This window comes from Anas acuta, chromosome 14 (assembly GCF_963932015.1).
Source record: "Anas acuta chromosome 14, bAnaAcu1.1, whole genome shotgun sequence".
Taxonomy (NCBI): Eukaryota; Metazoa; Chordata; class Aves; order Anseriformes; family Anatidae; genus Anas; species Anas acuta.
In genome coordinates, this window is record NC_088992.1 from 1,870,197 (window position 1) to 1,897,983 (window position 27,787).

Here is a 27,787-nt window from a genome sequence, read left to right on the forward strand (position 1 = left end):
ATTCAGAGCCCAACCCTTGCCTTGACTTACTGCAGTCCCATTCCCCAGTCCATGCACCACCTCCCTGAGCTTTCTTCTTTCAAACCATAATTTGGAAGCACAGGAGCAGGTGCTCACACCTCTTAAAGTGCAGTGTCAGAAGTGACCCAAACCTGCCTGCTTCTGAAAGATGAATTACCAGATAATGCTGTTGTGAGGATTGCATTCAAAGTCTGGAGAGTTGAACCAGAAAATTCTGTGAGATCTGACTGTTTTGCATGAACAAGTGACTGAAGAGGTTGTGGTACCTTTTGAGCTAACGGTATTTCCATTTGCATGCAAGGAAACCAGTCAGAGGATTGTGCAACTTGCCCGAGGTGATGAGAAGAGTCAGTCAAAGAGCTATAAATGAAGACACCCTAGTTCCCAGGTCAAGGCCTTAATACTGTTTTCCTTGGTGAACGCCCTGTAACGTGCATGGTTCTCTAGCAGCAGATAATTTCACCTAGCCAGAAGTCTCTGCGGTTGTAACGCAGGTTATGGGCATGGTAACCATTCAGTCTGAAGTTATAACAGCAGTCCCTTTACAGAAGGGTCTCAGAAAACAGGTCCCAGTCCTGCTTCACATCCCTGTAACACAAAGTGACACGCCAAGGACATGTCTATAGGGAAACACCACCCCAGACAATACTGGAAGTAAGCCATGTCTGACAAGGTTGCAGTCAGCGAGCACCATCCCAAACCACGGTACTGTGCAGCACCAACGCTTTGCTCCACAGCTACCCACAGCCACAGTTAGTGTCATAGATCTGACTCGTTGCCAGTACTGATGTCACTCTAACACCTGCTAACTACTGGTTCAGTTCATTTAATCTACGTCTTGCACAGATCACATCACCTGCCTGTTGATGCTATTAAAATAGTCCCTTGAGTTCTTCTGGAAATACTTGGTAGCTGGATTCTGACTACACACTAAAACAAGGAACTTGTTTTAGAGATTAGAACGATACATTCATCACTAAAGTTCCTTGTTTTAGAGATAAGCCTGAGGATCAGTGCAGGACAGCAAAATAAACAGAAAATAACCCAGGATGCTATATTAAATACATTGTTTCTGAGTCACACTTCTTACTTTTAAGATTAGCAAGGAAGAAAGTGTATTTTGTGACACAGAGCTTGCCATTGTGTTTTGCAGTGTTAGTCATAACCAGAAAATTCCCCAATTAGGTTGCACCAAAAATAAACAAAAAAACCCCCGGCCCTTGTTTAGTAAACATTAGAGTACTCAAATATTCAAGAACAAAAGACTATCAGGCACATACCTGGTTGACACAGTGGATTAAAAATAACAGCTAAATCAGATGTTAGATGGACTTTAACAGGAATTTCTATAATAGATCATGTGTCAGGCAAGCACGTATCTTGTATTTTACATCTCAGGATATTTTCTGAAACAGTTTACAGGAAGAGGCTTATGGGACACAGTTGTTTACATTGGCAAACTCATCACAAGGAAGTTGCAGCTAATTGTGCTTTGCCTCAAATTCCTGTGGTGATCACATTTCTTCTATATACGACACAAAAAAGCAGCTGCTTCTGGATGCTCCAGTTCCTATCAGTTTAAAAGAGATAAGGCTTACAAAAATATATTGGCACTGAGCTTGTTGCATATGTAAGAATACGGTTTAAAATTTTCCAGAAAAGGTGCAAGGTGGGAAACCTGACAAATTCTATCATGACTTTTGGATGAGGGATGTTCCCACCACCAGGAAGCCCGGCTGATTCATGCCCTCTCCTGACATTTGTTTGCTCAAGGCCATTAAGTGATGTGCAGCGAAGCTTGCAAAATTCAGGCTCTCAACATATGCACCATTTTCAAATTATGCACTCCATTTTAAACTCATCTGTTAAATGCCTCTCTATCTGCCAAACAGGAATGAAACTGAACCTGCTGGAACTTTGGGATTTCTCTCCTCAGAAGAGCTGGCAGTATGACAAAAGTAAGCTTCTCCGTATCATTCTGTGGCCTGGTGACGCTGGCCAGCTTCCTGCTGCATCCAGAAGATAAAATGTTGAACAATTAGATGAGAAGATGCAGGGAAAGAAGAGCAAGCCCTGCAGATTAAGACATTGGTAGGAAGAGTGTAAAACACAAACCCAAAGACTGCAGTCCGTGCAGAATTTCTGCCTTCTTGCTTCCCAGATGAGGAATCCAGAGGGCACAGAACTGCACCAAGCCAGCTGCTGCAGCCCAGTTAGTGAGGACAGGACACAGAGTATTGGGAATTCAGCTGTTCAACTGCGTGAACTGCTGCTGCACCTAGAAAGTAAGGCCCCTAACAGCTTGGACTATACAGGTTCAGGTTCTGTTTATTCAGTCGTTATAAGACAGGACAAAACACAAACAAGTGCCACAGATAAATGCTTTCACCATACACATCTGTCACAGTATTAAGTAATGCAAGTTCAGGATGGCACAAACCAAACTGTGCGTAGGTGTATATTGTATGTATTTACAGAAACACAGGTAGTGCCAAAGTGCTTCTATGACCCAAGGAATAATTTCTTGGCAGATTTTCAACATGATTTTTCTTTTCCTTTAAGAAATTCACACACACAATTAACACGAGTTAAGTGAAGTAACAGACCTCACAGGAATCAAACCGTTGGCACTTGAGAATCAAGAACCAGTGGTCACAAACATATTCTAAACGTTGTTCTTGGTAAATTTAACCATGAGGTCAATGGAGTGGCGTGGATTATTGATAGTATGTGGATGTGCATGTATGTGGAAAGGACAGAACAAGGACAGGAGAATCACTTCCATCATCCCAAATTGCACAGAACATTTAAAAAACAAACAAACAATTCAGACAGAAAATTTCCAACACTCATCAAAAAAGAAGAACTCCAAACTAACAACAGCCTCTACACACACAGATGAAACCTTTTGCATCATTTAAAATAAATACAGCCTCAAATCAGGCCACATTCCAGTGTCAGATGTAAACAACTTCATCAGACGTATGTAGTTGAAAACCAGCATTGGATTCCAGTGGATTTTGTGAGCAAAGCTTCAATGCTACAGGTATTTTGTGCAAGACTATCCTTTCACTATGCTGAGCTAAAACATTTCACGTTAGAATTCCTTCTCAAAAATCTTTCTTTGCATCTTTCTGAATCTGTTACCAAATTCAGCACGTGTAAAGTCTCTTAAGATAACAAAGGCACGTTTTCATAACCTTTACTATAATAAATAAGTTTTCTGTCCAGAGACAGAAGTCAAGGATTCAAAACCAATTAGCAGCTTTTTCTAGCTATTTTAAATTCTTGATGGGCATCAGCTCTGGAGAAGGCTCACTGATGAATCCAGGTGCTCTGCTAGCCCTTGAACTCATTTTCAAGTATTGTTCAGCTGAACTACACACTTACTTACACAGGATTGACCAGATACTGTTCCATGGTACTAATGCATTAAGGCGGCTGAAAATCTCATTGAAGGCTACACAGTATTTATGGCCATATAAAATGAGAATGTTTGGAACACAGTGCTTAAATTTATAAATAAGGTTAAAATTGCAGGAAGAAGTGTTGCCACTAGCCTGTTCTAGAAGGAATATTAGAAGAAAAGTCCATTTAACTTTCAATCCACCAGGAAGCAGACAGTTTCATTAAAAAGCTGTGCTCTTAAAAATCTCTGGATTTTCTTCTTCATCCTTTGAATTCCTTGTAGATGCAGGCCTGTATTCCAATCTGGAAAAAAAATAAATAAATAAGAGAACAGAAAAAAGTCTTTGATATCCTGAAACCTACTTGACATTACTGACTCCTAATTTTAATATTCTGTTGACTTAGTTGGACAGGTCCCTTCCTAACACGGGGTGTGTGCTTACGTATCACCTCTGATTAGAGCCATGGCAGAAGGCCAAACTCCCAATGCTTTTTTTAGGTTAGCTGAACTAAATTGGAAGAATTCAGCCCTTCGCCATTACTTAAATGACTTCAAGAACCTAGAAAAGTAAATTATTTCATAACAGTTTGATATTGCAGAACTACTGAAAACATACAGACTAAAAATAAAGCCCATTAAAAAAAAGCAAATATTTAAAGCAAATAACTTTTACAAATGCATGCCTCATGTACTTTTATTTGGCCCTCATAGCAGAGCAACAGATTTGGAGCCTAACGAGATACATTTTACAACACACACTTGGGAAGAGGGACTAGGTTTGTAGTCAAGCATTTGCATCTTCAGCAGAACTATAAACTAAATTACCAAAGCTAATTGGGTACCTGACAATACCTAGGCAAGTCCTTCCCTCTTCTCAGACCCACAGGCTGCTGGAGGAAGCTCTGGGTTCTTCTGGTCCAACCGCAGCTCAAGCAGGGGCACCTGGTGCTGCTCGCCCAGGAGCATGCATCCAGGCAGCTTCTGAGTGTCTCCACGAACGGAGACCCCACAGACTCTCTGGGCAACCTGTGGCAGTGGTTTGCCACCCACACAGCACAAAAAGTGTTTCCTGATGTTCCTGTGTGCCAGTAGGACAAGAGGCAATGGACATATCACTGGACATCACTGGAAACAGCCTGGCTCTGTCCTCTTTCACCCTCCCTGTGGGTATTTATGTACCTTGGTAAAACTCCCCTGAGCTTCTCTTCTCCTTGCTGAACAGTCCCAGCTCTCTCAGCCTTTCCTCACAGGAGAGATGCTTCAGTCCATCTTGGTGGCCTTTCACTGGACTCTCTCCAGCCTGTCTGTCTCTCTCTTGTACAGGGGAGCCCCAAACTGGGCACAGAACTCCAGGTGGGGCCTCACCAGAGTGGAACAGAGCGGAAGGATCATCTAATTGCATCTCTATGGTTGGACAGTGTCTCTAGATTCCTCCCAGATTACTTGTCCCTGTTTCCACTGCCTGTATAAATGTTTTTTGTATTTGTTTTGCTAGGAGCTTTTTGTTCATGCACTCTTGGCATTTTTGCCTGTTTACCCTTGCATTGGGATGGACCAGTCTTGAGCTTGGAGGAGGTGATTCTTGAGTATTAACCATCTTCCTTATGCTTCTCTCCAGGCCTTTATCCTCTGAGACTCTTCCAAGTAGCTCCCTGAAGAGGCCCTGCTCTCCTGAAGCCCAGGGTTGCGATCTTGCTTTTTGCCCTGCTCACTCCTCTCAGGATCCTGAGCTTTACCATCTTATGGCCACTGTATCCATGGCTGCCTTCGACCTTTGACTTTCACATCTCCAACGAGTACTTCCTTGTTTGTGAGTACAAGGGCTAGCAGATCACCCTTCCTTTTTTGCTCCACCACTTGGGTCAGAGAGCTGTCATCAATGCCCTCCAGGGGCTTCCTAGATCACTGACGCCTTGCTGTGTTGGTCCTCCAGCAGATGTTGGCACAGTTGATGTCCCTCATAATGAGCAGGGTCTGTGAACATGAGGCTACTTCCAGCTGTCGGTAGAGAATCTCATCCACTTACTCTTTCTTGTTGAGTGGCCTACAGCAGATGCCCGATACGTCACCCGTACTGCTCTGCTCTGTAACGCTTACCCTTAATCTTCATGGTTCATCCATCCTGAGGCAGAGCTCCATTCCTTCCAGCTGCTCTCACACAGAGGGTGACTCGACCTCCACGCTGTCCCAGTCTGTCCTTCCTAAAGAGCCTGTATCCCTCCACTGCAACACTCCAGTCATGGGAGCCGTCTCACCTTGTCTCCGTGACTCCAATAAGACTGTAGCCCTGCAACTGCACACACAACTCTAACTCCTCGTGTTTATTCCCCAAGCTGTGTGCACTAGTGTACAGGTACCTCACAGAGGCACCCAGCAAGCTGTATTTTCCCCCACCCACCTCCCTTCCCCATAACAATACCCTGTAGGCATTTCCTTGCTTACACGCAAATGCAGGGGGTTATCCCATTTAACAGCCTTCTTTTGTTGATTTTGCATTCCCTTTCCTTCATAAAAGGTTAACTCTGTCCACAAGTCCCTCACAAGACTGCTGGTAACTGCTTCTCCCATGCTGCTACTAGTTTAAAGACCTCTTATCAGGCCAGCCACTCTGCTGGCAAAGACACCTTTGCTCCTCTTAGTGTGGTGGATCCCATCTCTCCCCAGAACAGTATTTTGTAGACAATTTTTTTACAACTCTTCAGTCATTGTTAGAACTCTTACAATTCTTTAAAATGCACAGCCAACTTTTAACCAGCAGCTTCTGTGGTGTACAGGCACACTGGTGCTTAATTACTTGTGCTGTGACCCCAATAGTCTCTATAGAACTAGCCTCTCCTACTGCTGGTATGCTTTTATACAGCAAACCAAGTACTTCAGCAAGGCTCTATTCAAGGGAACATATGCACAGGCGTGCACATACATTTATAGATAAAACAGATGTATTAAAATCAGAAGGATTAAAATCAGGAGGCAGCACTTACCCTTTCACCAACAGCATTTGCTCAATTGTGTCAGGAAGAGGCATACCATAACTTTCTGGCAGAAACAGAGTCAGGATTCCTGATAGCACGGTCAGGCTCCCCATCAGGATGTAAGGCAGGAACCTGTCATAGGCACCTAGCAGAATGCAAGACACGCAAGCATCAGTTCTAAGTCACTGATACCATTTGTACCTAGGTACAGCTTCCAGTAAACAAAACCAAACCCTCTTGGCCTAGCACTCAAAGCACACGTTGTTTTAAACATGCTTTAGGAATTCAAAGAATGGGAAACAGTAGTTATGAGAGCTGTCCCTACAGAACCAGTGAGATTGTGAGCACCTCTTCAACAGGCACAAAACACCAATTTCTCTATGTTATGATTGTGTGTTGTTCAGATGTCTTGAGATCTCTCTCTTTTTTTTTTTTTTTAGCTGCAGTTTCACAAGCCACCTGGATCTGGAAACCAAAGAAGACAGAAAATCCCAGTGACCCACAGAGGTGGGAGGCTGAACTGAGTCAAAAGCACATCTAAAACTAGCACGTGGTTGCCAACTTAAGAACAACCCAGAAGACATGAGTAAGACTTAGTAGTTGGCGTCCCGTTACAATGACGTGGAGAACAAGGATCCTGAACCTACAGACTGGACATAAGCACTGGAGTGCTGTGCTGCTGGACAGCCTTCCCTGATACACGTGGTGGTGCCTGCGAAGCTGGGACTGTTCAAGAGTGAGTGCAAGTGAGCAAAACTGATTTGGTTTCATTTTTTTTTTTTATCCCCCCTACTAGGTCTTCCATTGAGATGCCATTCTGCCATAAGCCTTGCATGCAGCACTAGAACAACGCCTTCCAGCTACCACCATCTCCCCAGCCCACGTGCAGACTAGCTAACTTACCAAGGTAAACGAAGTAAGGTGAGAGGATGCTGCCAAGTCTGGAGGCCATGGAGCTTGCTCCAACTCCCATGTTTCTCACCACTGTTGGGTAAAGCTCAGCCGTGTAAACATAAACCATTGAGAAGGCAGATGTGATCCCAAATTTCCCCAGCATCACGAGGAGAATAGATACGGCACGGAACTCTGAAATCAAAATGCAGTAAGAACTTCTATAAAACTGACAATTTATGATATCATCTGTTAATTCCACTGTGTTTGCATAACTTCTGTCTAATTCCATTATCCAATGTCATTTTTTTCCTGTACATGTCTACAAGCAACATTTTTATTTTTTATTTTTAGCAAAAGAAAGCTAAGAGAAACATGTTGATCTTCCTCTTGAGCATGGGGCTTTCTGCCAGGTTAAAAATAAGTACGACAGAAAGAGCTGAAATGGTTATTTCAGATTTCAGAGGCCAGACAGTTGCTATTGTAAACAATGCCATATATTCCTTTTTAATACAACGAGCAAAGTTAATTATTTGAAACAAGTTATTTTTACTTTGCTGCTCTGGTTTCTCACTAACATTCCCAGCTACCAGTCAATAATTTAATTCTACAGTGCTGGGTTGACTTTAACTAGGACAGTTAGATTTGAAGATCGAAATAGATCATATCAGTGTCCAATTAGCTGAAAAGGATTAGGGAAAAAAAAGAATGCAATTCATGCATTGCCTGTATAAAATAAGCAAGGCAGTGCTTATTCATTTTCTGTTTATTCTTTGATATGTAAACAAGTGCTAAGCAACAAGCCTTCTCCCCAGTTATACTTGACATCGTTATCAGAAAGAGCCCACAGCCCTCAGTCTAACTGGCCTGAAGATGTATATTGTTTGATATCCAATAAATGTTATTTTGCCTTCCTTGCAGTTGCCAGACATCATTTTACCTATCAACTCTGATTTAGTACAAGCATCTTTGCTTATCAAAAATGCTTCCACAGCAACTGTCTTGAACAATGACTGTTTAAATGAGCCCTAAAGGAAGAGTAATCGACAGTTTTTTAGGAAGCAAGTTCTGTAGCCTCCTGTTAGCCTCCAGTTAGTTTAGCCCTGGTTTTACACTTGGACTTTACCAGAACACCTTGCCAGGGGTGTATGGTAAGGCAAAACCGGACTCCAGTGCTGATCTGAACAGATCACAAAGCAGAAGACCCTCCCTTAAAAATCCGAATTGCTATGTTGTGTGAGCTCCCAGTGCAGCAGCACTGAGAACCAAGGAAGAAGGGCACAGATAGGAACTGAATGTCTATATTTAATCCCCTCAGGATACTTTCCCTCCACATCTGCCCAATGCACGGCACTGGACTTCACCTAGCATACATGTTTGAGATCAACCAATGGTTCCATACGTGAAGGCACCAGCTGAATGAAGAGAAGAACACAGCCTCCCAAGAATAACGCAGCAGCCATTGAATACCGTCGGGGGAGATTTCGAAGCAGCAACCAGGAAATAATGTAGGCTGGAACTTCAATCACTGCTGAGAGGAAGCAGTTTAAATAGACATCTCCATGCAAGTTGGGTGTGTCAAGAGAAAGTCCAAAATAACCAACAGAGATTATCATCCTGAAAGAAAGAGAAGAACACGATCAGACAGATTGGTCTTCCCCCTGAGGTTGCCGTGAACCTCTTTCCATCTACCAATTGCAGAAATCATGCTGATGGCGAGGGGGTGAGGTTCATGCATGCTTCCTTATTTCTGGTCATCCCTGAGAGATGTGACATAAATTCATGATCTAACAATATTATTTAGTTCTTATTACGGGTGGTTATAGCTTTACCACGACAGCCTGAGCAACTGAATTCTACAGCTTCTGAGGCCTAGAGTAGCTTCTCGTTATGTTTAGAAGGATACGAGAAGCTCTGGGAGGAGAAAATTGTTTCTGGGTCACTACCCTCCCTGCTTTGTGTATTAAGTCAGGGAGGAGGAGTATGGCATCCTGGCAGACCCAAACAATCAGGGATTTTCTCTGCCATGCCCCACTCTGGCTGGACAGCACCCAAGTCGTGTTTGCATGGCTCTGTGCCTGGGTTGGTCAGGATAACAGGACAGAGCTCGGTGGCTGGCACGGAGCCATCTTAACCGTGTCACTGCTAAACTGCAGCCGGCTCCCCCGTGACCAGGGAAACACACAATTGTCCCTACTGACAAAATCTATGGTGCCGTGGGAGATGCTGGGAAGGTTATGCTTCACCAACAAGCAACAAGGTAAACGAGGTCATTGGATCAGGATGTGTCCAGGTGCGAGTTAGGCACAGAACACTCAGCACCGCCTTTCCTTCAGCACTTATGTGATAGCAGAACACAGAGAAACCTGACTGCACAGCACAAAGTGGATCACTGCCCAAAGATTAGGTCTTTTTCCTCCTCACTTCACAATGGAAGAACATTCACGGTCCGGTTACTTAAAATAAGCTGCCTAGTGTACCTGAGGGTAACCACTCCATTGCTGTGTATGATATGTCAGATAAAACTAGTTTTGTCTGTACCTCCTCAGAATATCCCAGTGTTCAAAGAGCAGTTTCTTATTGTTTTGCTGCCTTTGTGCTTACTTACTCCCAAATCACATTCTCACTTACCACAAAATCACTGACATAATTGTGATAGTTAGAATATTTCGGGTTTTCATCAGATCCAAAATGGTGTATGTCTGTTGTCTCTGGGAATCCACATCCTGCAGCTGGAAACAAACAAACAGAAGCACAGAACATTAACCTCACGCAAGCAGAATTATTGTGAAAACAGGTCCACTGCCTGACTTGCACACCAGTATTCTGAGTACAGATGAGTCCATTTCAGTAAGCTGCAGAGCCAAAACAGGTGCCTCGCTTCTAACTAAATGGCTATATAACCACAAGAGCCAAGTATCTGCGAAAGCAGTTGCTCCTTCCTAATTTAAAATCATTTAAAACTTAGGCTGACATTTGTAATCATTTTCTCTGCCTGAGGCTCCATAAAGCAGCTGCTTATTGTTACTTTTATACTTGAATTATAAAGCAACAACATTTATAATTTATATGCCACTGCTGGCATCATTCTTGCATCCAGTTTTGAGCTCAACACCTTCAGCATCATGCAAGTCAACTGCACCCAGACAAGAGGAGAGAAACAAGGATGAGACATTTGAAAAACATGATCAAGGCTGAAAATACAGAGCTTATTTAGCCTAAGTCTGAGGGAGTCTTAAAAGAGCAAGAATGGTTTTCAAAGACCAGCAAAAAAGTGATAAACTGTCTACATCTACCACAGAGGAGGCAAGAAATAACAAGATTAAACTGCAGCAGGATAAATTTAGTAAATGACTCCTCATGCTGGACCTAACAGTAATGTATTTAAATTGAGACAAACTGCTGTGGAGCTGAAGAGTCCCATCATTATCTATCCTGGTTTTGAAATCTCCTTGTAAGAACACAAGCAAAAAGACAACGCATCACTCTCTTCCCCATGAAATTTTTCAGCTCTTCAAAATAAAACCACGTCTGTGTAAACAGTGCAAAGACATTCTTCCATGAAGCATGCTAACAAGTTTTGTGCTTGATAAGATTATACAAGAGGAAAGATTTTTTTTTTAATTTAGGGTTTTAATTTAGACCTCTAAACAATGAGTAACAAGGAGAGATTTTTTAAAATATGTAAAAGGTGATGTGAGAGGACAACTTGCATTGATTAAAACAAGAAATTCTGATAAGGCAACACAATATGGCTGAAGAACAATTGTTTTTTCAACATGTGATAATTTGTCATCACAAAAGAAAGTGTATTTTCAGGATTTGTCAAAGTACTTGCTCAGTTTTATTTTATTTTTAAATGGTTTCACAGTAAGAACGTTAGCAAGATTTTGGTCTGACAATCTTCCAGATTTTTCTGTTAGGTGATTTTATATTTATCTGAATCTGCAAGCCTACTAACTATTAGAAACCTACCCAAGAAAGAAACAAGCATCCACTTTAGCAACTCAAAATTATAAAATGAAAAAAAAAAGCAAACTATTGCTGAAATATTTTTAATTCTGACACTTGTTGAAATACAAGCTGTCAAGACAGCTCACAACATTTAAGCAACAACTTCTCTCTTCATAACCAGAAGAATCCCTCTTACCAGATAGACCGCTACTATGTGCAAACACAAAAAATATGTACAAAGATTACTTCCTCCTCTGATTTTCCAAGACTCGAGAAAGTCAAATTACACTTAATGTTTAAAGACTGAATGTCTTTTGTGAGCACTGCATACTCCACGGTGTGTGCAAATGATTACAGATAAAAGTGAAGTAAGATTGTAGCTTCAAAATAGCGCACTCGCTACTTCAAGCTTTTCTCAACTCTCTCTCTGCCTGGTCCATTTAACATCCAGTACTCTACTCTATTAGTTCAGCTTGCAACACTTTTTCCCCTAAATCATCAGGCCTTCCAGGAGAAGAGCTGGATACATTCCAAGACACAACACACAATGAAAAGACAAAAGCAACCGCTAGGTCAACCTAATTCCTCATCAGCATCTCCTCCATATTCAGGTAGGTGATCTTTTGGCAAGTTAATTGCTGGAGACTGTTTTAGAGTGCTTAGGGTCTTGTCCCTCAACTCAAAATAATGTATTATTTCCTCTTGTGAACCATCTTGCCTCTGAGCTAATGCCAACAAGCAGTTTATGTAACTTCTGCATCAGGTCAGAGTTATTTCCAAGTGCTATTTTGCTCTGCAGATCTGGAGGATAAAACAGCAGCCTGCTGCTCGTGCACTCCAAACCTCATTGTATGTGCCTTCGTAAATCTTCATTTATTTGTTCTATTAAAGGCAAGAAGATCTATTAAAGGCTTAACATTTGATCGTTTCCCTTCTTCCCGAGCACAAGGCTCCCACAGCACAGGCTGCAGGCAGCTTTACAGCTCGGGCCCTTTCTCATCCACCACATGATCCTCCTGAAGTACTCTCCAGTTTTGCCACTCCTGGTTGCCAAGAAACCAACAAACAGGAAACAAAAAAAAAAGGGAGGAAAAAACAAACAAAGCACAAAACAAAACCAGGAACACTGCAAAAATTTAAACAGTCGATGAGAAATAGGGCCCAGCCTTTTAGCAGCTGTGTAAGCAGACAATACAATCCCCATACGCGGCAGCAAGAAGCTATGGCAAGGGCAGGGAGGGCTAAGTGATGGGCTGTGAATAAAACTATCACCCAAACAATTTCATTCCCTTCATATTGGATAATCCAACCAACTGGGCTCTATTTATGCTCTGCAGACTGTTTGGGGACAGTCCCCTCCTGGACCCTAATTGTTCTGAAAGCTCAGAGCCTGAATGCTGTGGGTGCTGCACCAGTTTGAGGAAAGCTTCAGACAGGAGCCCCAGGCACTGCTCCATCCTGACTGCTCATTCCAACTGCGTGGGGCCTCACGGCAAGCCCAGATTTCTGAGAATCGTGCTGCAGTGTAAACACATTTCCTAAAAACTGAGGGGAAGATGCCAGCCTTCTGCTTTACAGCGCTTCAGCAAGCAAACGAGAGAACAGGGTAAACAGGGCACTGAGGAAGAATGGCTTTGCACAGATTATTTTGTCACAGCATTACTTAAAAAAAACGAACAGTTCTGCAGTTAAACAATTACCTGTTAATCTAGCTCATTTGCCTTTGAGCGAACAGCATTTCAGAAAGTTGATGTGCTTGGTTTAATCTTTTTGGCCATAAATAAGCACTGTGTAAATAACCCAGCGCAGCCCTCCCTTCCCAAGGAACACCAGTTCCCTAGTCCTGCCCCTGTCTTCTGCTGCTTCTTCATCCAGCCCCACTCAGAGACAGGGAACAGATCAGTATTTCTTCCTACAAATGGGAGATGGAGGCATTCCAGACGCAGTGACCTTAAGCCAGTGTTGGAGTCAGAGCTCGTTTTCTGTTCTCTTGCCACAATGCTGGCAGGGGGTAAGTTTTTATCCCTACAGCATGAGAAAGAATGTGGGCGGGAGGGAAAAAAAAAAAAAAAGGGTGTTCTTATGAAAGTCCAGTGAAAGAGCCATCATCAGAGCTCTAGGCTTTCCTGCCATTCTCAGTCTGTTCCAGGGAGACCAGGATGGCTCTCCTGCTATCTACAAATCAGTCTAGATAAACAGGTTTGCCTGTACCTCAGCCACCTTCCAGCCAAATTAAGCTTTTTCAATCTCAATAGCAACAGGTTTGAGTTTAATGGCTCATCATTTTGCTCAGCCTGGTTGAGAGGCCTTGTAAATCAAGTGAACACACAAAGGTAGTGACAATCAATTTTCCTGTCAACAGCTAGACAATGTCTAGTGTCAATAAGAACACAATTGAGCAACCATGCCCAGACAGACTCTACAGATCTCCACATTCCCCCGGATTATGCAAACTATTTGTCTGTCTGATGTGTGAATGAATGTGGAGCTGATTAAACAGCTTAAGGCCACCAACTGCTCAGACAAAGGGGAGATACTCAGGGGAAACAAGAACACCTTTGAAGAAATGGAGTAGTTAACAGCAGCTTTTCTTCCTCATCCACTCTAAAGAGGTTCAAGTTTTGATCTCCTCAATACTGAGTGAAAATTGAACTAGAACAGTAATTCCAGTGCCACTGGCCAGGATCAGTTTTATATTAGACTAGGCAAGCATAAAATCTGTTCAGAGCATAACTACTATCTACAGCCAATCACTAGAAAACAGACATTTCTGTCCAAAAAGGTCAGTGTCTAGAGGAAAACAAAGGCTAAGAGACTGGGAGATTAAGTGTTCTCTGTTGGGTCCCAAGACACACTCCTCAATGTGGCCAGAGGCTTGAAGGATCAGAATCAAGTCATTTGTCAGCTGCGTGGGCTAAGAAAGCCCACCACATTCTGAGTCTCTGGGATAAACTAGACTCCCTGCTAATTTGCTGACTTCATATGGGATACAGTCAGATACAAAAGCAACAGGTAAATCAAATGCATTACCTCCCCTCAAAATTAAATGGAAATGAGGTTTAAATGGAAAAGGTTTAAAAGGAAAAGAGCTGTCAACTGGATCAAAAACATGTTTGCATTAGAATGTTGCATGGGATTGGGACATCAAGGGTTTTAAAGGGTATTATGCTTTAAGGCATTTCAGGAAAAGGATGAACTTCTACCCATTTGAGAAAGACACAACACACTGCAGGCATAACTCAATTCATATGTTTGGAAATTAACTGTTTTCTGTAATCATTAATAGTTCTAGCAAACAACTTGAGTGCTAAATGAATATTACCTCACTAGGATCAAGTATTACATCTGGGGGTGTAATACCATTAATTTTTGCAGCCTTTCGGAGTATGTCTTCTGCCTCTTGAAATCGTCCCTGAGAGATTAGCCACCGTGGAGATTCTGGAATGACCCTGTAAGAAATGTTCATAATAATGTGTCAGCATTTCCACAGAACGCACTGCTGCAGAGACCAACACACACTGTTCCAGGCCCTGAAGAGCTCAAAACTTGCCATACCTTGCAGAACTTACAGCAAAGGCAATAGAAATCAGATTTACAAGATCTGACTAGCAGGCTGAACAAGAACAGATTAAAATGAGTTCATGGATTTTAAAAAAAACACTAAAGAGCTGAAGTATGATTCAGAAAATAAGAACAACTAAAATCTCCAAAGTATGGGGAAATGGTTTAATTAAAGAAATTCAGAAATGTGAACACATAAGCAGCATTCTGTACATTAAGAGTATATGCTTAGTGACTAACGCCTATAAAATCAGTTCTTGACTTGCCTGTTTGTGACACTGTTTACAGAAAGTGGAATCTGCATGAGTCATTCAGCTTCATAAGAGAAACTAGATGGAATCAGACACAGCCTGTGTAAGCGAAGAAACACCACCACCATGTGGACTACTTAAACTTTACATGTCACATCACAGAGGTAGTATTTCACCAACTGTGGATGAAAATATTGCAGGCTTACAGGTGTGCAAGCACTGTTTTACACCTTGTCATATCTGTATCACCATACCATTGCCCAGCTTCCCAAAATAACTGTTTTTCATTCTGCTCTTAGTCCAGGCCTGCTCTTAAAGTTCACTGATTTTGGTTGATGCAGGAGGATGAGTTTTTGCCTTTTTTTTTCCCCTCCCTCCTTTCAGTAGGGAATCACTTCATTTTCTAGAAGCCCACAGAAAATGAACGCTATTTTTTTCAGCCATGAATCAGAGATCAAAGTTGCAGACTTGTAGCTTAATAGACTGGGTACGCTTTTTACCTGCCCAGTCCTGAATTTCATTGATAAAGGTTGGCTGGCATCTGGATCTTAAAAATCTTTTGGCAAGACCTTCCTTCTAAAGACTAATGTTTTATAACTTCTTTGAACTCACCACCAGAGTGGGATGCAGAGCAGCCCAGGTAAAGTAAGTGCCAGCAGCAGCATCCGCCAGTCTCTGATGAAGTAAGCAAACAGTGGCAGCAGCATGTAGCCAAATGCATAAAATATGCAAACACCTAGTGTGCAGAATAGCACACGGATTGATTTGCCAAGGATTTCCGTGCCTGTTCAAAAAAAAAAAAAAGATTGAAGATTAGTATTTTAACTTAATACCAGATAACTTAAAAAATTCCTTAATAACTGGCTTTGAAATATACTACATTGGGTAGTTACAGCATATACAGCTTTGCCTGCCAATATTTGAGGCACTCCAGACCTGTTTCATGTCATGATCCTGCATAAACCCAGGTAACTATAAGCACAAATGGAAGAGAATCAGGCTATAACTGTATTTCTTTAGGTAGAAAGAAATACAGAAGTGTTAGCTACACGTTCTTAGAATCTCCCATTTTACTTGAGGAGCTAAAACCACCTGATATACTACAAAACAATTTTCTATTTTTTTCCTAAATTAGGTTCTGACCTGTATTACCTTCTGAAATTCTTTTCTCTTGCACCTGAAAAACGCAAATCTTTTGGATTATGGTAAATAAAAAGGGCCAGGCTACTGGCAGTAGAATTAAAATGAACTATCAGAGGGTCAATGTTTTCCTTTAAAAACACCTTGGGACCTGCAAATCAAGAGACTCCTAAAGAGATAATCTTTCCCATTTCTGCAGAAATCAAAGAAGATTACATAAATTGCAGCAGAATGCACATGTTGATGTTAGCTAAACACTGTTTTCACAGCTGTGCTGGCCTTTTCTAGCCCAAAAGGATTTTCTTGATAACATCTGGTTCTCTGGATGGTGATTGGTATTATTTCCAGTGACTTCATTTTATTGTTTTTGAAATCTCAGATTCATAAGGTAATTCACATTCCCATCAGATCAAATATGACCGTAGTTAACTTGAAAGCAAATGATGTAAGAATCATTACGCCTTTTAATTTTTACCATGGGATGTTTTAGGGATACAGCACTTTCTTTTACAAATTTGTACATCAAATACACATTTATGTCCCATAATGGACAACACAAATCCCTGAAAAATATCATCTTACACATCTTTCCAACTAGAAGACAGATTTTGTTTCAAACGATCAATTTCTGGTTTTTGCCTTTTTAGTAGGGCAAGCTACAGAATTAATTTAGATTGCGCTTCTATCAACTGGAAATTTCCAAAGAGAGCACAAGTTATCCATGCGTGGTGAGAACACGATCTTAATAACAGTGTTGCTTGGCAAACCAAGCCAACACTAAGCCAGTATAAAAAGGAGCAGGGAAGTGCGTAGGACTAAAGACTGCATACTGTGCCCAGCAGGGCTTTCTTACCGAGAACAAACGCTGCCACGTAGTTAGATATCTGTCCCATGCCGACCAGCAGAAAGAACACTGAAAACATCTCCCAGCTGGTAGAGAAGACCTGGACGAAGCTGAAGCCGGTCTGCATTGCCATGGTTGCAAACAGCACATTCTTCCTGCCAAACCTTCCATGGATTTAAAGGAAAAATAAAAAACAAAAACCCCAAATCATTATACAACAGCATGAAATATACCTTCAGAAAGAGAAAGATACTGTTACTCATTTGTATACCTGGGGAGATACAAGATATCTGCAAAAAAGCAAAGTCTGGGAAATATAACGCATGCATAACTATCCTATACACGTTACGAAATCCACTGGCCAAGAAAAAAAATCATATTCTTATGGTCACAGAAGAAGTCATCTTTAGGTATGTGCTGTAACGCTATTCCTTCCTTCGGGATAGGATGAGTAGGAAGACAAATCACTGGGAGCAAAATTATTTAAAATGCAAGAGCAGGAGTAGATGTTCCTCCTTCGAGCAGCACAGAGTTCGTTACACAGATCAGCACGTTACAAAAAGAAAAAAAGAAAAGGCCGGAAAGAGGTAAAGCTCAGGTTTGTTAGATGTTACTATCACTAAGTGGAAAAAAAAGGAAAAAAAAAAAAAGTTTGGTAAAAAAAGCAACCTAATTTAAGGGATCTTAGCAGTTCTGATGGACAGAGGCACTATGTAAAAGGGAAGAGGAAACAGAATGGATGCTACAAAACTGGGAGCATGGGGATTACATCTCAAACAGAAACTCTCCAAGCAAATTGACTAATCAGAGGACCACGTATTGTTCCCCAGAAATCGGTACAATTGATGCACTGCACAGCAGATCTCAGGGTGATAACCAGGAAAAAAAAAACACACAAAAACCCCACCATCTGCACCACAGAAATTCACAGCAGCTCCCATGCTGAAATGTTTGCTGGAGCACAGCCGAGCAGCATTCGTGCTTTCCAGCTTCCACATACACAGCTCACTGGACTCAGATGTTGAGTCTGAAGAAGCGAAGCTCTAAGCGTTGATAAACAGAATTTTAAATTTGACCTCAGAACAAGGGAAACAAGCCTCAGGAATCTCCCTGAACATAGTCCGAAGTAATTAGAAGAGAACATGATGGATTTTTCCATATGTATCTTATCTCCTGCACCTGTTTTCCGGTGCAAAAATAGTTTGCTGCAGAAGTGACTTCTCTGAAAAAAAATAATCAGGCAAAGGTAACACCCGCTAACAATCCTTGTAATGCTCTGGTCTAAGGTAAGACATTTACCCCACACACTGAGAGCACTCGGATGGGACAGCCACAGAATTAAGATGTGTTAGTAGTCGCAGAGAGACACTTAGAGCAAACCTCACATACAAGAATTGCTCGCAAAACAGCGTCAAGGAGCCAGCAAGTTTGGTGTATATACTTTACTTGTCTGAGAGTTGTCCCGAAATGAAAGATCCGAGCAGGACTCCCACAAAAAACAAGGAGGTACTCAGGGGGCCCTTCCAGTCGTTGTCACACACGAGGTTCCACTGCAAGGAGAGAGAACGTGAAAGTCTTCCAACAAACAGCAATCCCCCCTCTCCTTCCATGTACAGCTCAGCCCAGATGAAAATGTACCCTTTGGAAAAAAAACCTCCACAAAAGAAACAAGCAGTCAACCTACAGAACAGGTTTAGCTCTACAAAAACCTGAGTTTTGGGCGTGATCACTCACACCCATACATGTAGCTAACAGTTTCCTTGTGCTTGCCTTCAAAGGCTCTGCAGCCCCTCAAGCAGCTGTTTGAGAACAGACTCGAAGCTTTAGTTTCCTGCTGATGGGGAAGTCCTCTGTTAAAAATTTACGCTTCTAACATACGAGGAATTGAACTATACAATCAGAAGTATAGGCAAAAATGCCTCCTCTGTATTATATTTTAATATTGCTTTGAGAGAGACTGGAGATCCGCTGCTTGCTGGGGACCTAATTGCAGATTGCAGCTCGTTACGCAGCACGGGACTGCAGCAGACACCTGCAAAATCCACGTTCAAGTTATTTGGGAAAGTGTCAAGTGCAATCTTTAGAATACAAATTGAAATACACACCAAGCAAACTGAGATGTCAAAAATGAAAACAAATCTTGGCAAAAAGAGGAGGAAATAAAGACACCTATTAAACGAAGACGGGACTGGCTTGCCATCACTTCCTGCTTCACTCTGATGGTTCTGAAACAGCGGCCGTGTTATTTTTGTATCAGTGTCAACAGCTATTACTGAGAGTCTATAATTTTGTTTGGGTTATTGGGGAAAAAAAGCATGTAAATAGAAGAAGAAAGGACAAAAACAGCAGGGCTGCCTCCTTGTCCCTTCCCTCACTGCTGTGCTATGGCCGGAGCAGCTCCCAGTGCCCCCGTCCTGCTCTCAGGGGGCAGGAGGTGACGCAGCCCCCGGGATCTGGAGGCACCCAGCACTTCTGATGTGCGGCCAAACCCTGCCAGCCTCCGTTATTCAAACACCCCCCACAGGGGCCCTTTCAGCGTTTTAGTGATGGAAATTTTTCAGTTTCCACTTTGCGCTGCAGATGAAAATATTTACAGGTCGATTTGCAGGTCAAGACGAAAATATTTACACTGAGCATAAAACTAATCCCCCTCAGCCCCAGCTTACGAACAATTCAGTACTGGGCGTTTCACTCTTGGGGTTTTTTGTTCCTTTGTTTTTAAAATCTGTACTGGTGCAGCACTCAAAGCTTTGATCTGCCTCGTAGGAAACCAGGCTGCTGGGGTCCCGGTGTGCTGAGGGTCTGCCATACCATAATGCCAGCGTCTGCTTGCCAGCCATATGTTGAATGCCCACAGGAAACAGCTTTTTCCTTCTCTCTTTCAGGGTTATATCCTTCACACCTTCTTGTCTCCTTATCGTTAAGCCTCTGGCTGCAGGAAGCTCACAACCCACAGTTTTTCATAGCTCACCATACCATTGTGCACATTTTAGGGCTGGGTAATCACTGCAAGTCACTGAATGGACACTGCTGTCTGTGCCTCTGAGATCCCCAGGGCAGAAACCAACCGAAACAACCTCTTGTTTCATGGAATAGCATCTAGTTTTGAATTACAAGAAGTTTTCCTAGAGATTAATTATCCTCCTTCCTAAAGACTTACTCTCACCTGTGTTTGTGCAACTTAAGCCGCCAACCATTAGACTGTCTTAATTATAATCCTTGTGGATGAAGCTGTATTTGTTTAAGGTCACAGGAGCAAGCAGAACACACCTTTTCCCTATTTGTAACTGTATTCAAGTCATTTCTTAACCTCTCCTTTGATAAATAAGACCGTGGTTTTCTTTGTCTTCTATCAGACTTCGCAGTCCTCAACCTCACTCTTACATTTATTCCCAAAGCCCTTCCAGTTTCACAATGCCTGCAGAAGAATGTACACTCAATAAAGAAATAGGGTCCAAGAAACCCTACCAACACCATCATTACTGAAGCTCCTTTTAACGTTGTGGTTTTCTAATGTGCCACCAAATTTACACCATCCTTGTAAGGGATTTAACTTACTGGGACCGAAGGGAGCAGCATGAAGCCATGATGGGGGCAGCTCAGGCTGGGTGTTAGGAGGTTTCACACCAAGAAAGTGGTCGGGCACAGGGCAACAGTCACGGCATCAAGCTGCCAGAGCTCCAGAAACATTTGTACAAGGCTCTCAGACACGTGGTCTGATTTTGGGGTGCTCCTGTGCAGAGCCAGGAGTTGGACTTGATGACCTGTGTGGATCCTTTCCAACTCAGATGTGATTCTATAGTTATCAATATCATGTAGATTAAAAACCATAATTAACGTATTTATGATTAAATCTGTGTTTATTCAACAAACGCTTCATTCCTTGTAGACTAAAGAAAGTTTGAGCGACTCTCTGATGACCTTTCACAGAGCCAGATCCAGCCAAGAAGCTTTGGCAAAGCAGCTCCAGGACACTGTAAATTTGATAATGATCGTTTGCTGCATATTTCCACAGAACAGAGGTTTCTGTGGTTGTTGTGTCTTCACGCGACATTTATCAGGAACTCAACCGCCACTCCCAGCAGGCATCCTGCAGTAACAGACTCGCCTACTCACCCCTTTCCAGCAGCCGCAGGAACCAGACATCCTTTTCAGTGACAGAACTGAAGTCGAACCAGCCAAACAGCGAGCCCGGTGATTTACAGTGTATCGTTCCTAAACAAGTCATTATTTCCCAGCTGATCACTCTGTGCCTGTGAATGAGCCGCCTCCTTTCAGCCGCCCTCCGCTCTGCACTTTGGCACGCAGGTTGCACAACACTTGGCTTGCCAGACACTGGCGTGTTTGTGCCCGGTAACAAACATTTTCTTATGAGCGCTGAGGCAGAGACATTGCTTGGAAAAGTTCATGGTTATAAAATGCCACAGTGCCCTGCCAGAAGCTTCTTGCGTTGGCAGGTGGAAACATACTGGTCCTTCGGACGCTCCTCTGATTACCATCTTGTTTTTCTGTGCCTCTGTTAACACGGTTTTAGGAGCTGTTATGCTGAAGAGCACTCGAACCAGGCACCAAAGCAAACTTCAATATTAAATTTCCAAGGGAAAACTACCTTGGTTGTGCAATACCGCTTATTTATAGCCATGCACTCCACGTGCACAACCACTGAAACAGACATTAAGGTCTGTTTCCTCTCGCCCCCACCAGTAAATGTAGGCTGAAGTGCTTGGCTTTTCAACGCCTCACCAACCAGGTCTTTTACTGCTTGTCTGGGATGGGGGCATCGATCTCCCAGAGCCACTCTGCATGCACACCGTTCCCTGAAGTGCACATTGCCCAAGAAGTCACTGAAGCATCACTGCTAGGAGGCCAGCACTGCTCGGAGCAAGGATCCCGAGTAGTTACTGATTGAATCCTGCTGCTGGCGGAGCTGTGTGAGCACAGTACACCGTGACCCAGTGCTCTAAATCATGTGCTAGTTTCATTTCTTTGTGTTCTTTGAGTGAGCCTGCTGGATAGCATGGCCTTTGTCCCAGTAAATAAGATAAGGCTAACCTCAGCAAGGTACTGTGGCTCCAAACAGGAGAAAAACCCCATTTCAGCCCTGTTTCAAACAGCACCTACTGACGCTGCAAAGTGCCAAGCTCCTGAACACCAGTGCCCAATGCTCATGCCCTGACACAGAGCTTTCTCACCACCTTTTATTTTAATAACTTTGGAAGAGGTCATCCTCTGGTGCAGTTTAAACCTATCTCCTTACCCAAGCAGCCTGCAGGTCCTTTGGCTGGGGGGTAACTACTTTCTGAAACGTTTCTCAGGTCAGGGCGATCCTTCCTCTGCAGCCTCACGCCCAGCAGCAGTAACTGCTCACACGCTGGGATCTACAGCAATCGCAATGAAATTCACACCAGCCGCAATCACAACGAAATTCAGACTCCTCCAAGAATAAATTTGATCTTTTTAAAGTTGAATGTTTCTGTACAGTCTTCTGCAAAGTGAAAAATAAAGGTACCAAACTAAAATTGCCAGGCAAGTTTAGGCAGATGCCCCAAGTCCAGCTGATGATATTGCCACACCCCAAACAAAAAACGTACTTCCGAATTCTCTAGGCCCTCCAAAACCTCCAGGAGGCAGACTACTGTTTTTATATTTTTCTGCATGCAGGCTCTGCATCCATTGTGATAGCAGAATACCACACGCCCTGAAAGGAGAGCTGGCCGTTGATGAATTACTAGCACTGAACCCCACACTGGCTCTTATCCAGACACTGATGCAGACCCCTCATCCCATGTAACTTTCCCTGTAATTCTGTTATCTTTTCCAACGTGGTATAACAGCAACTAACAAAACTCTAATCGCTAATAACAAGATGCCCATCATATTTAAGCATAAAATTTGCCCAGTATTTGTAATGCACTAGAACATGGAAACTGGAAACTGCAAGTCTAATTATGGGGAAGCTCTACAGAGCATCAGAAGTTGTTGAGATGCAGCATCACAGCAAGCAAATGCACACTGCCACCAAATATGTGCTGCTACCAAACACATTTGGAAAGTTACAGAAGTAATTGTGAGGTCAACAATATAATTTGGGACCACGGTGGAAAAAAGCATGTTTCTCAATGTAAAGAGAATTGTTCCACTGCAGGAGCACCTGTACTTTCCTGATACCAGTATTAGAATCCTACACAAAGAAGGACTACAGCAAATACTAAAAACTTTGGAAGCCTTACACAGTTACACCTGTTATATAAGGAAAAACCTTACAGCTACAGTGCATTGTGTCCTCTTAATCATCTGTCTTTTTTTTTTTTTTTTAAATAAAAAACACACTTCTGTTGCTGAGAAGAGCATGCATGATTGAAAAAAGAAGTGGGACGGTCTCGTGTGCTAATATTTGCTTTTTAAAAATCAACATGTTAGCAAGAATTCTTGAAGCTAATCCAACATAACGTGCTCTCTCCTACCTGTTGCTTCTCTCTGTAAATCAAGGCAGGTTCTTAAAAAAAATAAAAATAAACAAATCCCAGTCTCACAACTGAGCACTTACAACCATTGATGCAGAATCTGGCCTTGTTTAGACTCCTATAAATATTCTCCACTTAGCTGAGAGCTAAGGGCATTATTAAACACCCTTTCCTCTGAAAATACATTTGTATATTCCAAATACTTGGAGGTTCTAGATATTCTGTCACAGCTTTTAATCTCTAAACAGAAGCTTGCATCTACAAAACATTCCTTATGCTCAATTTCTCCCCTTGTAATTCTTTTTGAGTTTTACAGAGGTAAACTGAGAAATGAGCTGATTTTTAATCCAAAATTAAAGACAAAATAGGAACAATACCCTGTAACTAATTTCCGACAGTACCTCTACATTAGTGTTATTTAGATTTTAATTATAGGAACTACAAGTCTATTATTCTGTAAAAATACTGACCCTGTTTTATGTTCCAAGGCTAGAAATGTTTACGAGCACAATTCTGAAGAGTCCTGTTACATGCTTGTTAAATTATACCATGAAAACCTCATAATTTTTAAATGATCTTAGTACATTTGCCAGCCATTCATTCTCACTTCTGAGCTGAAAAGTACACATTTTTCTTTTGATTACTATTAATACTAAGATTTTGCATCCATTAATCATTTAAAGTCTTAGCTTTTTAGTTAGTGCTTAGCTCTGACACTCACAGCCGTGCCAGCTCATAGCTGTCACTTCTAACTTCAGCCAGAAGAATATGCGGATGTTAACCTGCAGCAAAAAAGAGGATGCACTGCTTTTAACAGATGAAAAATGGTGGAAGTCCTGATGTGACTTCTTGCCTCTGAGGACACTGCACTAACATGATTGAAGACGTCAGCCAGAGCTGAACCTGGATGACATGGATTTGATTTATGCTTCAGCTGCTGGCTCCCCTATTAGAAAAGCTTGTGGAAATTAAGGTTTCTATCACAAGTCTGTGCTTTTATTTAACACAGCCCTCCTTGTCTCCCACCAAAAAGGGAACATCAGAACCTCGTCACACAGCTGCACTACAGGGCCCATTTGTGTCATTCCAGCTGTCACCACCACAACTTCCCCTTGCTTCCTGCAGGTCTGGCACAGCTTCAGTGCAAGGGTCTGACAGCCACCTCGATGTAAAGGTACCGGAACACTCAGGGCCCTAAGACCTGCATGGGAACTTTCTCTCTGTGCTCTTACAGGACCCAGAGCTCCAGCACTACACGGGGCCTCAGGATGCTTCAGTAATTCCCAGGGTAAGCATCCTTCCTCTGAAAAAAAATGAAACGTGTTAAGACTGCAAGAGGCATAAAACATGCAACTCTGGAGTACAAAAGGATGCCTGCATTGAGCTGACTTTAAATTGATAAACAAACATATTTCTATAATTAAAAAATATATATAATAAAGATGCATACACAAAACTCTGCACCTGTTCAAGTTTCAGTCTGTAGGAATCACTCCCACACTTCAGTACGTAAGAGTACTCCCAAACTAAAATGTTTTACTCACTGTGTCATCTCGTATATCCTCATTATATCATTTTTTCTAGTCTATTAGTGCTCAAATTCACTGCTCAGTTCTGTTCCCAGTTATTCAGTATAGACCCTAACCAAACACTAAGCTTTCATAGGCATGACTGGGAGTTAGCCTTTTCCCTTAATTACCCCAGTTTATATATCTTTCAGTCCCATATATAAACTTTTATTGTGATTACATTCTTTTTTTTTTATGGGACTTAGGGAGGAATAAGAATGACACAGACAGTTACTCTGACTAAAGGAGAACTTTTCATACCCCTCAAGCCACAGTATCTCAAGAAGTAAAAGATGAAAAGGGATTTTGTTCCTGGTTGAATACTCCAGACTAGCTAATGGCATTCTGCTGTTAGTCTGCTTGAAAAAAGAAAGTTCCCCTTCAACTGAAGAGAGAACTAAATGTGTTAACTCTTCCTTCAAAAGCAGAAACGTAACTGAAGGCTTTCTCTAGAGTCATGGGAGATTTGTGCAAAAACCTTTCATAAAAAAATTCCCCCTTCCCCCTCCCAGTGTCAGCTACAGAAATCTGGGACAAAGGTCCTCATGACTATTCAACAAGTTAGAGATATGCAACTAAAGGCAGGATTAGTGAATCATAAAAGCAGCAGCACCAAGCCAACAAATTAAACAAGTTTAACACTGAAAACCTGTAAGTATGTGAAAGGCCATGGCTGTTGCAAAACTGGCTCAGAAACATTAATATTAAAGGGAAAAAATACTGCCTCGGTGCACGATGCCTGGGCAGCCAAACATCACCTCCCCCAGACGCAGCACATCTGCCAAACCGTACAGCCACCGGGTGAGAGCTGCTGCAGAGCCTCACCGAAATGTTCGCAGCTTCTGTTCCCTACAGATCGTGAAGCTGCTGGAGGATACTCCGAGTTCGGATGTTGTAACTCGCAGCCAGTCAAAGCTCAGTGAAGAAGCTGCAGAGACACAAAGCGCTGACAAAATATGCCTCAGCCAGGCCGACCTCGCTATCAGGGCACTCAGGACAAAACCACTGTGTTCGCCTGTGAATTGCCTAAGTCTAGAAAATGCAAACTGCCTTATGCTGTTTTAAGACTGCCTCAGCTTTTCACAACCATACATTTCACTAACGACCAGGATCTAGAAATTCAGAGCAGTTTTCCTCTTCATGAAGAAAGCAATTCTTCTGTAACAGGTGAGGCAATGCCTTGTGCCAGCTGTCAAACGCAACCCAAGCCCCGAGGATGTGCATGCTCAAGGGAAGTTTTCGACAATTCAGGTTTTGCCCTGTCCTTGCTTCCCTGTGCTCCCTTCCTCACCCAGCTTCTGACGAAGGCTTCTGCGCTCAGATCAGCTGGTGGTCATTAAGCATTTGAACATCCATCACCACCATCCTTGCAAAGCAAGGAATACAGGCCTCTGAGCAGAAAATAGCTACAGTTCTGTAAAACTTGTTCCCAGCTACAAAGAGGAAACTGGACTGTACAAATGGTTTACAAACCTTATGAAAAAAAAAGCCAAAAACTCTCTACATTTTGAAATTTAAGTATTTCCTTGCATCCTAAGTCACCAGTGCCCATGGGTCTGTCCGCACAGCTTTCCTCTGACCCAAGGACAACCAGCACAGCCTCACGGAGCTCGGTGCCCTGCTGGCTGGTGGGACACACCGGGGTGGTCAGGACCTGGCCCGTTCCCAGCAGGTGCAGAGCTGGCACACAGCAAAGTTCAGCTCCTGTCGGACACAGCATCAACACAGCGCCTTGCTGCATCCTGCTGCTGTGCCCTGCGCAACTCAGGATGTCTTGTATCGACTTATTTTTTTAAAGAAGAAAAAAAGAGGTGGATGTCACGAGTTCAGAGGCATCTTTGAGCTACCAAGCCCATGGTGCTGGGTTGACCTGTCCTCCCTACGGTAGATAAGCTGTTATCAGACGGAAATCATCAAGCAGTGGATGCACACACACCACCCCGGTGAACACACAGCACCTGGAGGCTCCTCGGGCAACTGGCAGCTGCCAGCACAGCCCAGTTCAGTCTCCCCACCTCACCGGGAGCCCCTCACCTCGGTGACGATGGTGGAGCGGTAGACGTCCCGGCTGTACTCCCAGCCGTCCAGGCACGGCTCCTGCTCCAGCTCTCCCAGCTCCACGTCGGAGCCGGGCCGCAGCCCCAGCGCCGAGAAGTTGGCGAGCGCGGCCAGGCGGTAGCGGCGGCAGCGGCTCGGCTCCTCCCGGCCGCCGCGCAGCTCCAGCGGGATGCTGGCGTTCAGCCACTCGCCGCTCAGGTTGGCTTCGCGGGGCACGGCGCAGCGGTGCGCGGGGGTGCCGGCTAGGAAGACGATGGAGAGCCCGTTGAAGCCGTTGGGGATGATGCTGGCGCTGAGCAGGAAAAAAACGAGGCGCTGGAAGCGGCCCCACTCGCCCAGGAAGGCGGACACCTCCTCGTAGTCCCGCATGGCGCCGCCGAGCTGCGGCCGCCGCCGCCGCCTGCTACCCGCGGCCAGGAAGCGGCCGGGCCCGGCCCGCCGAGCTCCGAGCCATGGGGCCGGGCCTCAGCCGCCGGGGGAGCGGCCGGGGGTGGGGTTTGCAGGCGGAGGGCCCGCAGGTGGGGCCGGGCGCCGCTGCCGCCGAGGCCCGGCCCAGCCCGGTGCGGCCCGGCGGAGGCCGGCGGCTCCCCGGCATGGCGGCCGCATGGAGGCGCGGCGGGGGCTCGGCCGCTGAGGGGGAAGGACGCGGGCCCG

General features: G+C 43.5%; 1 protein-coding gene across 4 annotated transcripts; it reads right to left on the bottom strand.

The window, feature by feature from the left end:
- Nucleotides 1–2,331: 2,331 nt before the first annotated feature.
- LOC137864399 (organic cation/carnitine transporter 2-like) lies at nucleotides 2,332–27,692 on the bottom strand. 4 transcript variants are annotated; one of them, XR_011101485.1, is made up of 11 exons: nucleotides 27,110–27,692; nucleotides 18,490–18,593; nucleotides 17,053–17,207; nucleotides 15,672–15,843; nucleotides 14,570–14,696; nucleotides 9,925–10,025; nucleotides 8,696–8,910; nucleotides 7,306–7,488; nucleotides 6,412–6,547; nucleotides 5,528–5,723; nucleotides 2,332–3,732 (listed from the first exon to the last, which is right to left on the bottom strand). XR_011101485.1 is itself a non-coding variant. In XM_068698475.1 (10 exons), the coding sequence occupies exons 1-10, from the start codon at nucleotides 27,500–27,502 to the stop codon at nucleotides 3,651–3,653; spliced, it is 1,668 nt and encodes a 555-aa protein (XP_068554576.1). In that variant the 5' UTR covers nucleotides 27,503–27,686; the 3' UTR covers nucleotides 2,332–3,650. The 4 variants fall into 4 exon arrangements, 1 of the variants encoding a protein (XP_068554576.1); XR_011101484.1 differs by having other exon boundaries at nucleotides 4,273–5,723; nucleotides 27,110–27,691; XR_011101486.1 differs by lacking the exon at nucleotides 27,110–27,692 and adding an exon at nucleotides 21,160–23,248 and having other exon boundaries at nucleotides 4,273–5,723.
- Nucleotides 27,693–27,787: the final 95 nt, after the last annotated feature.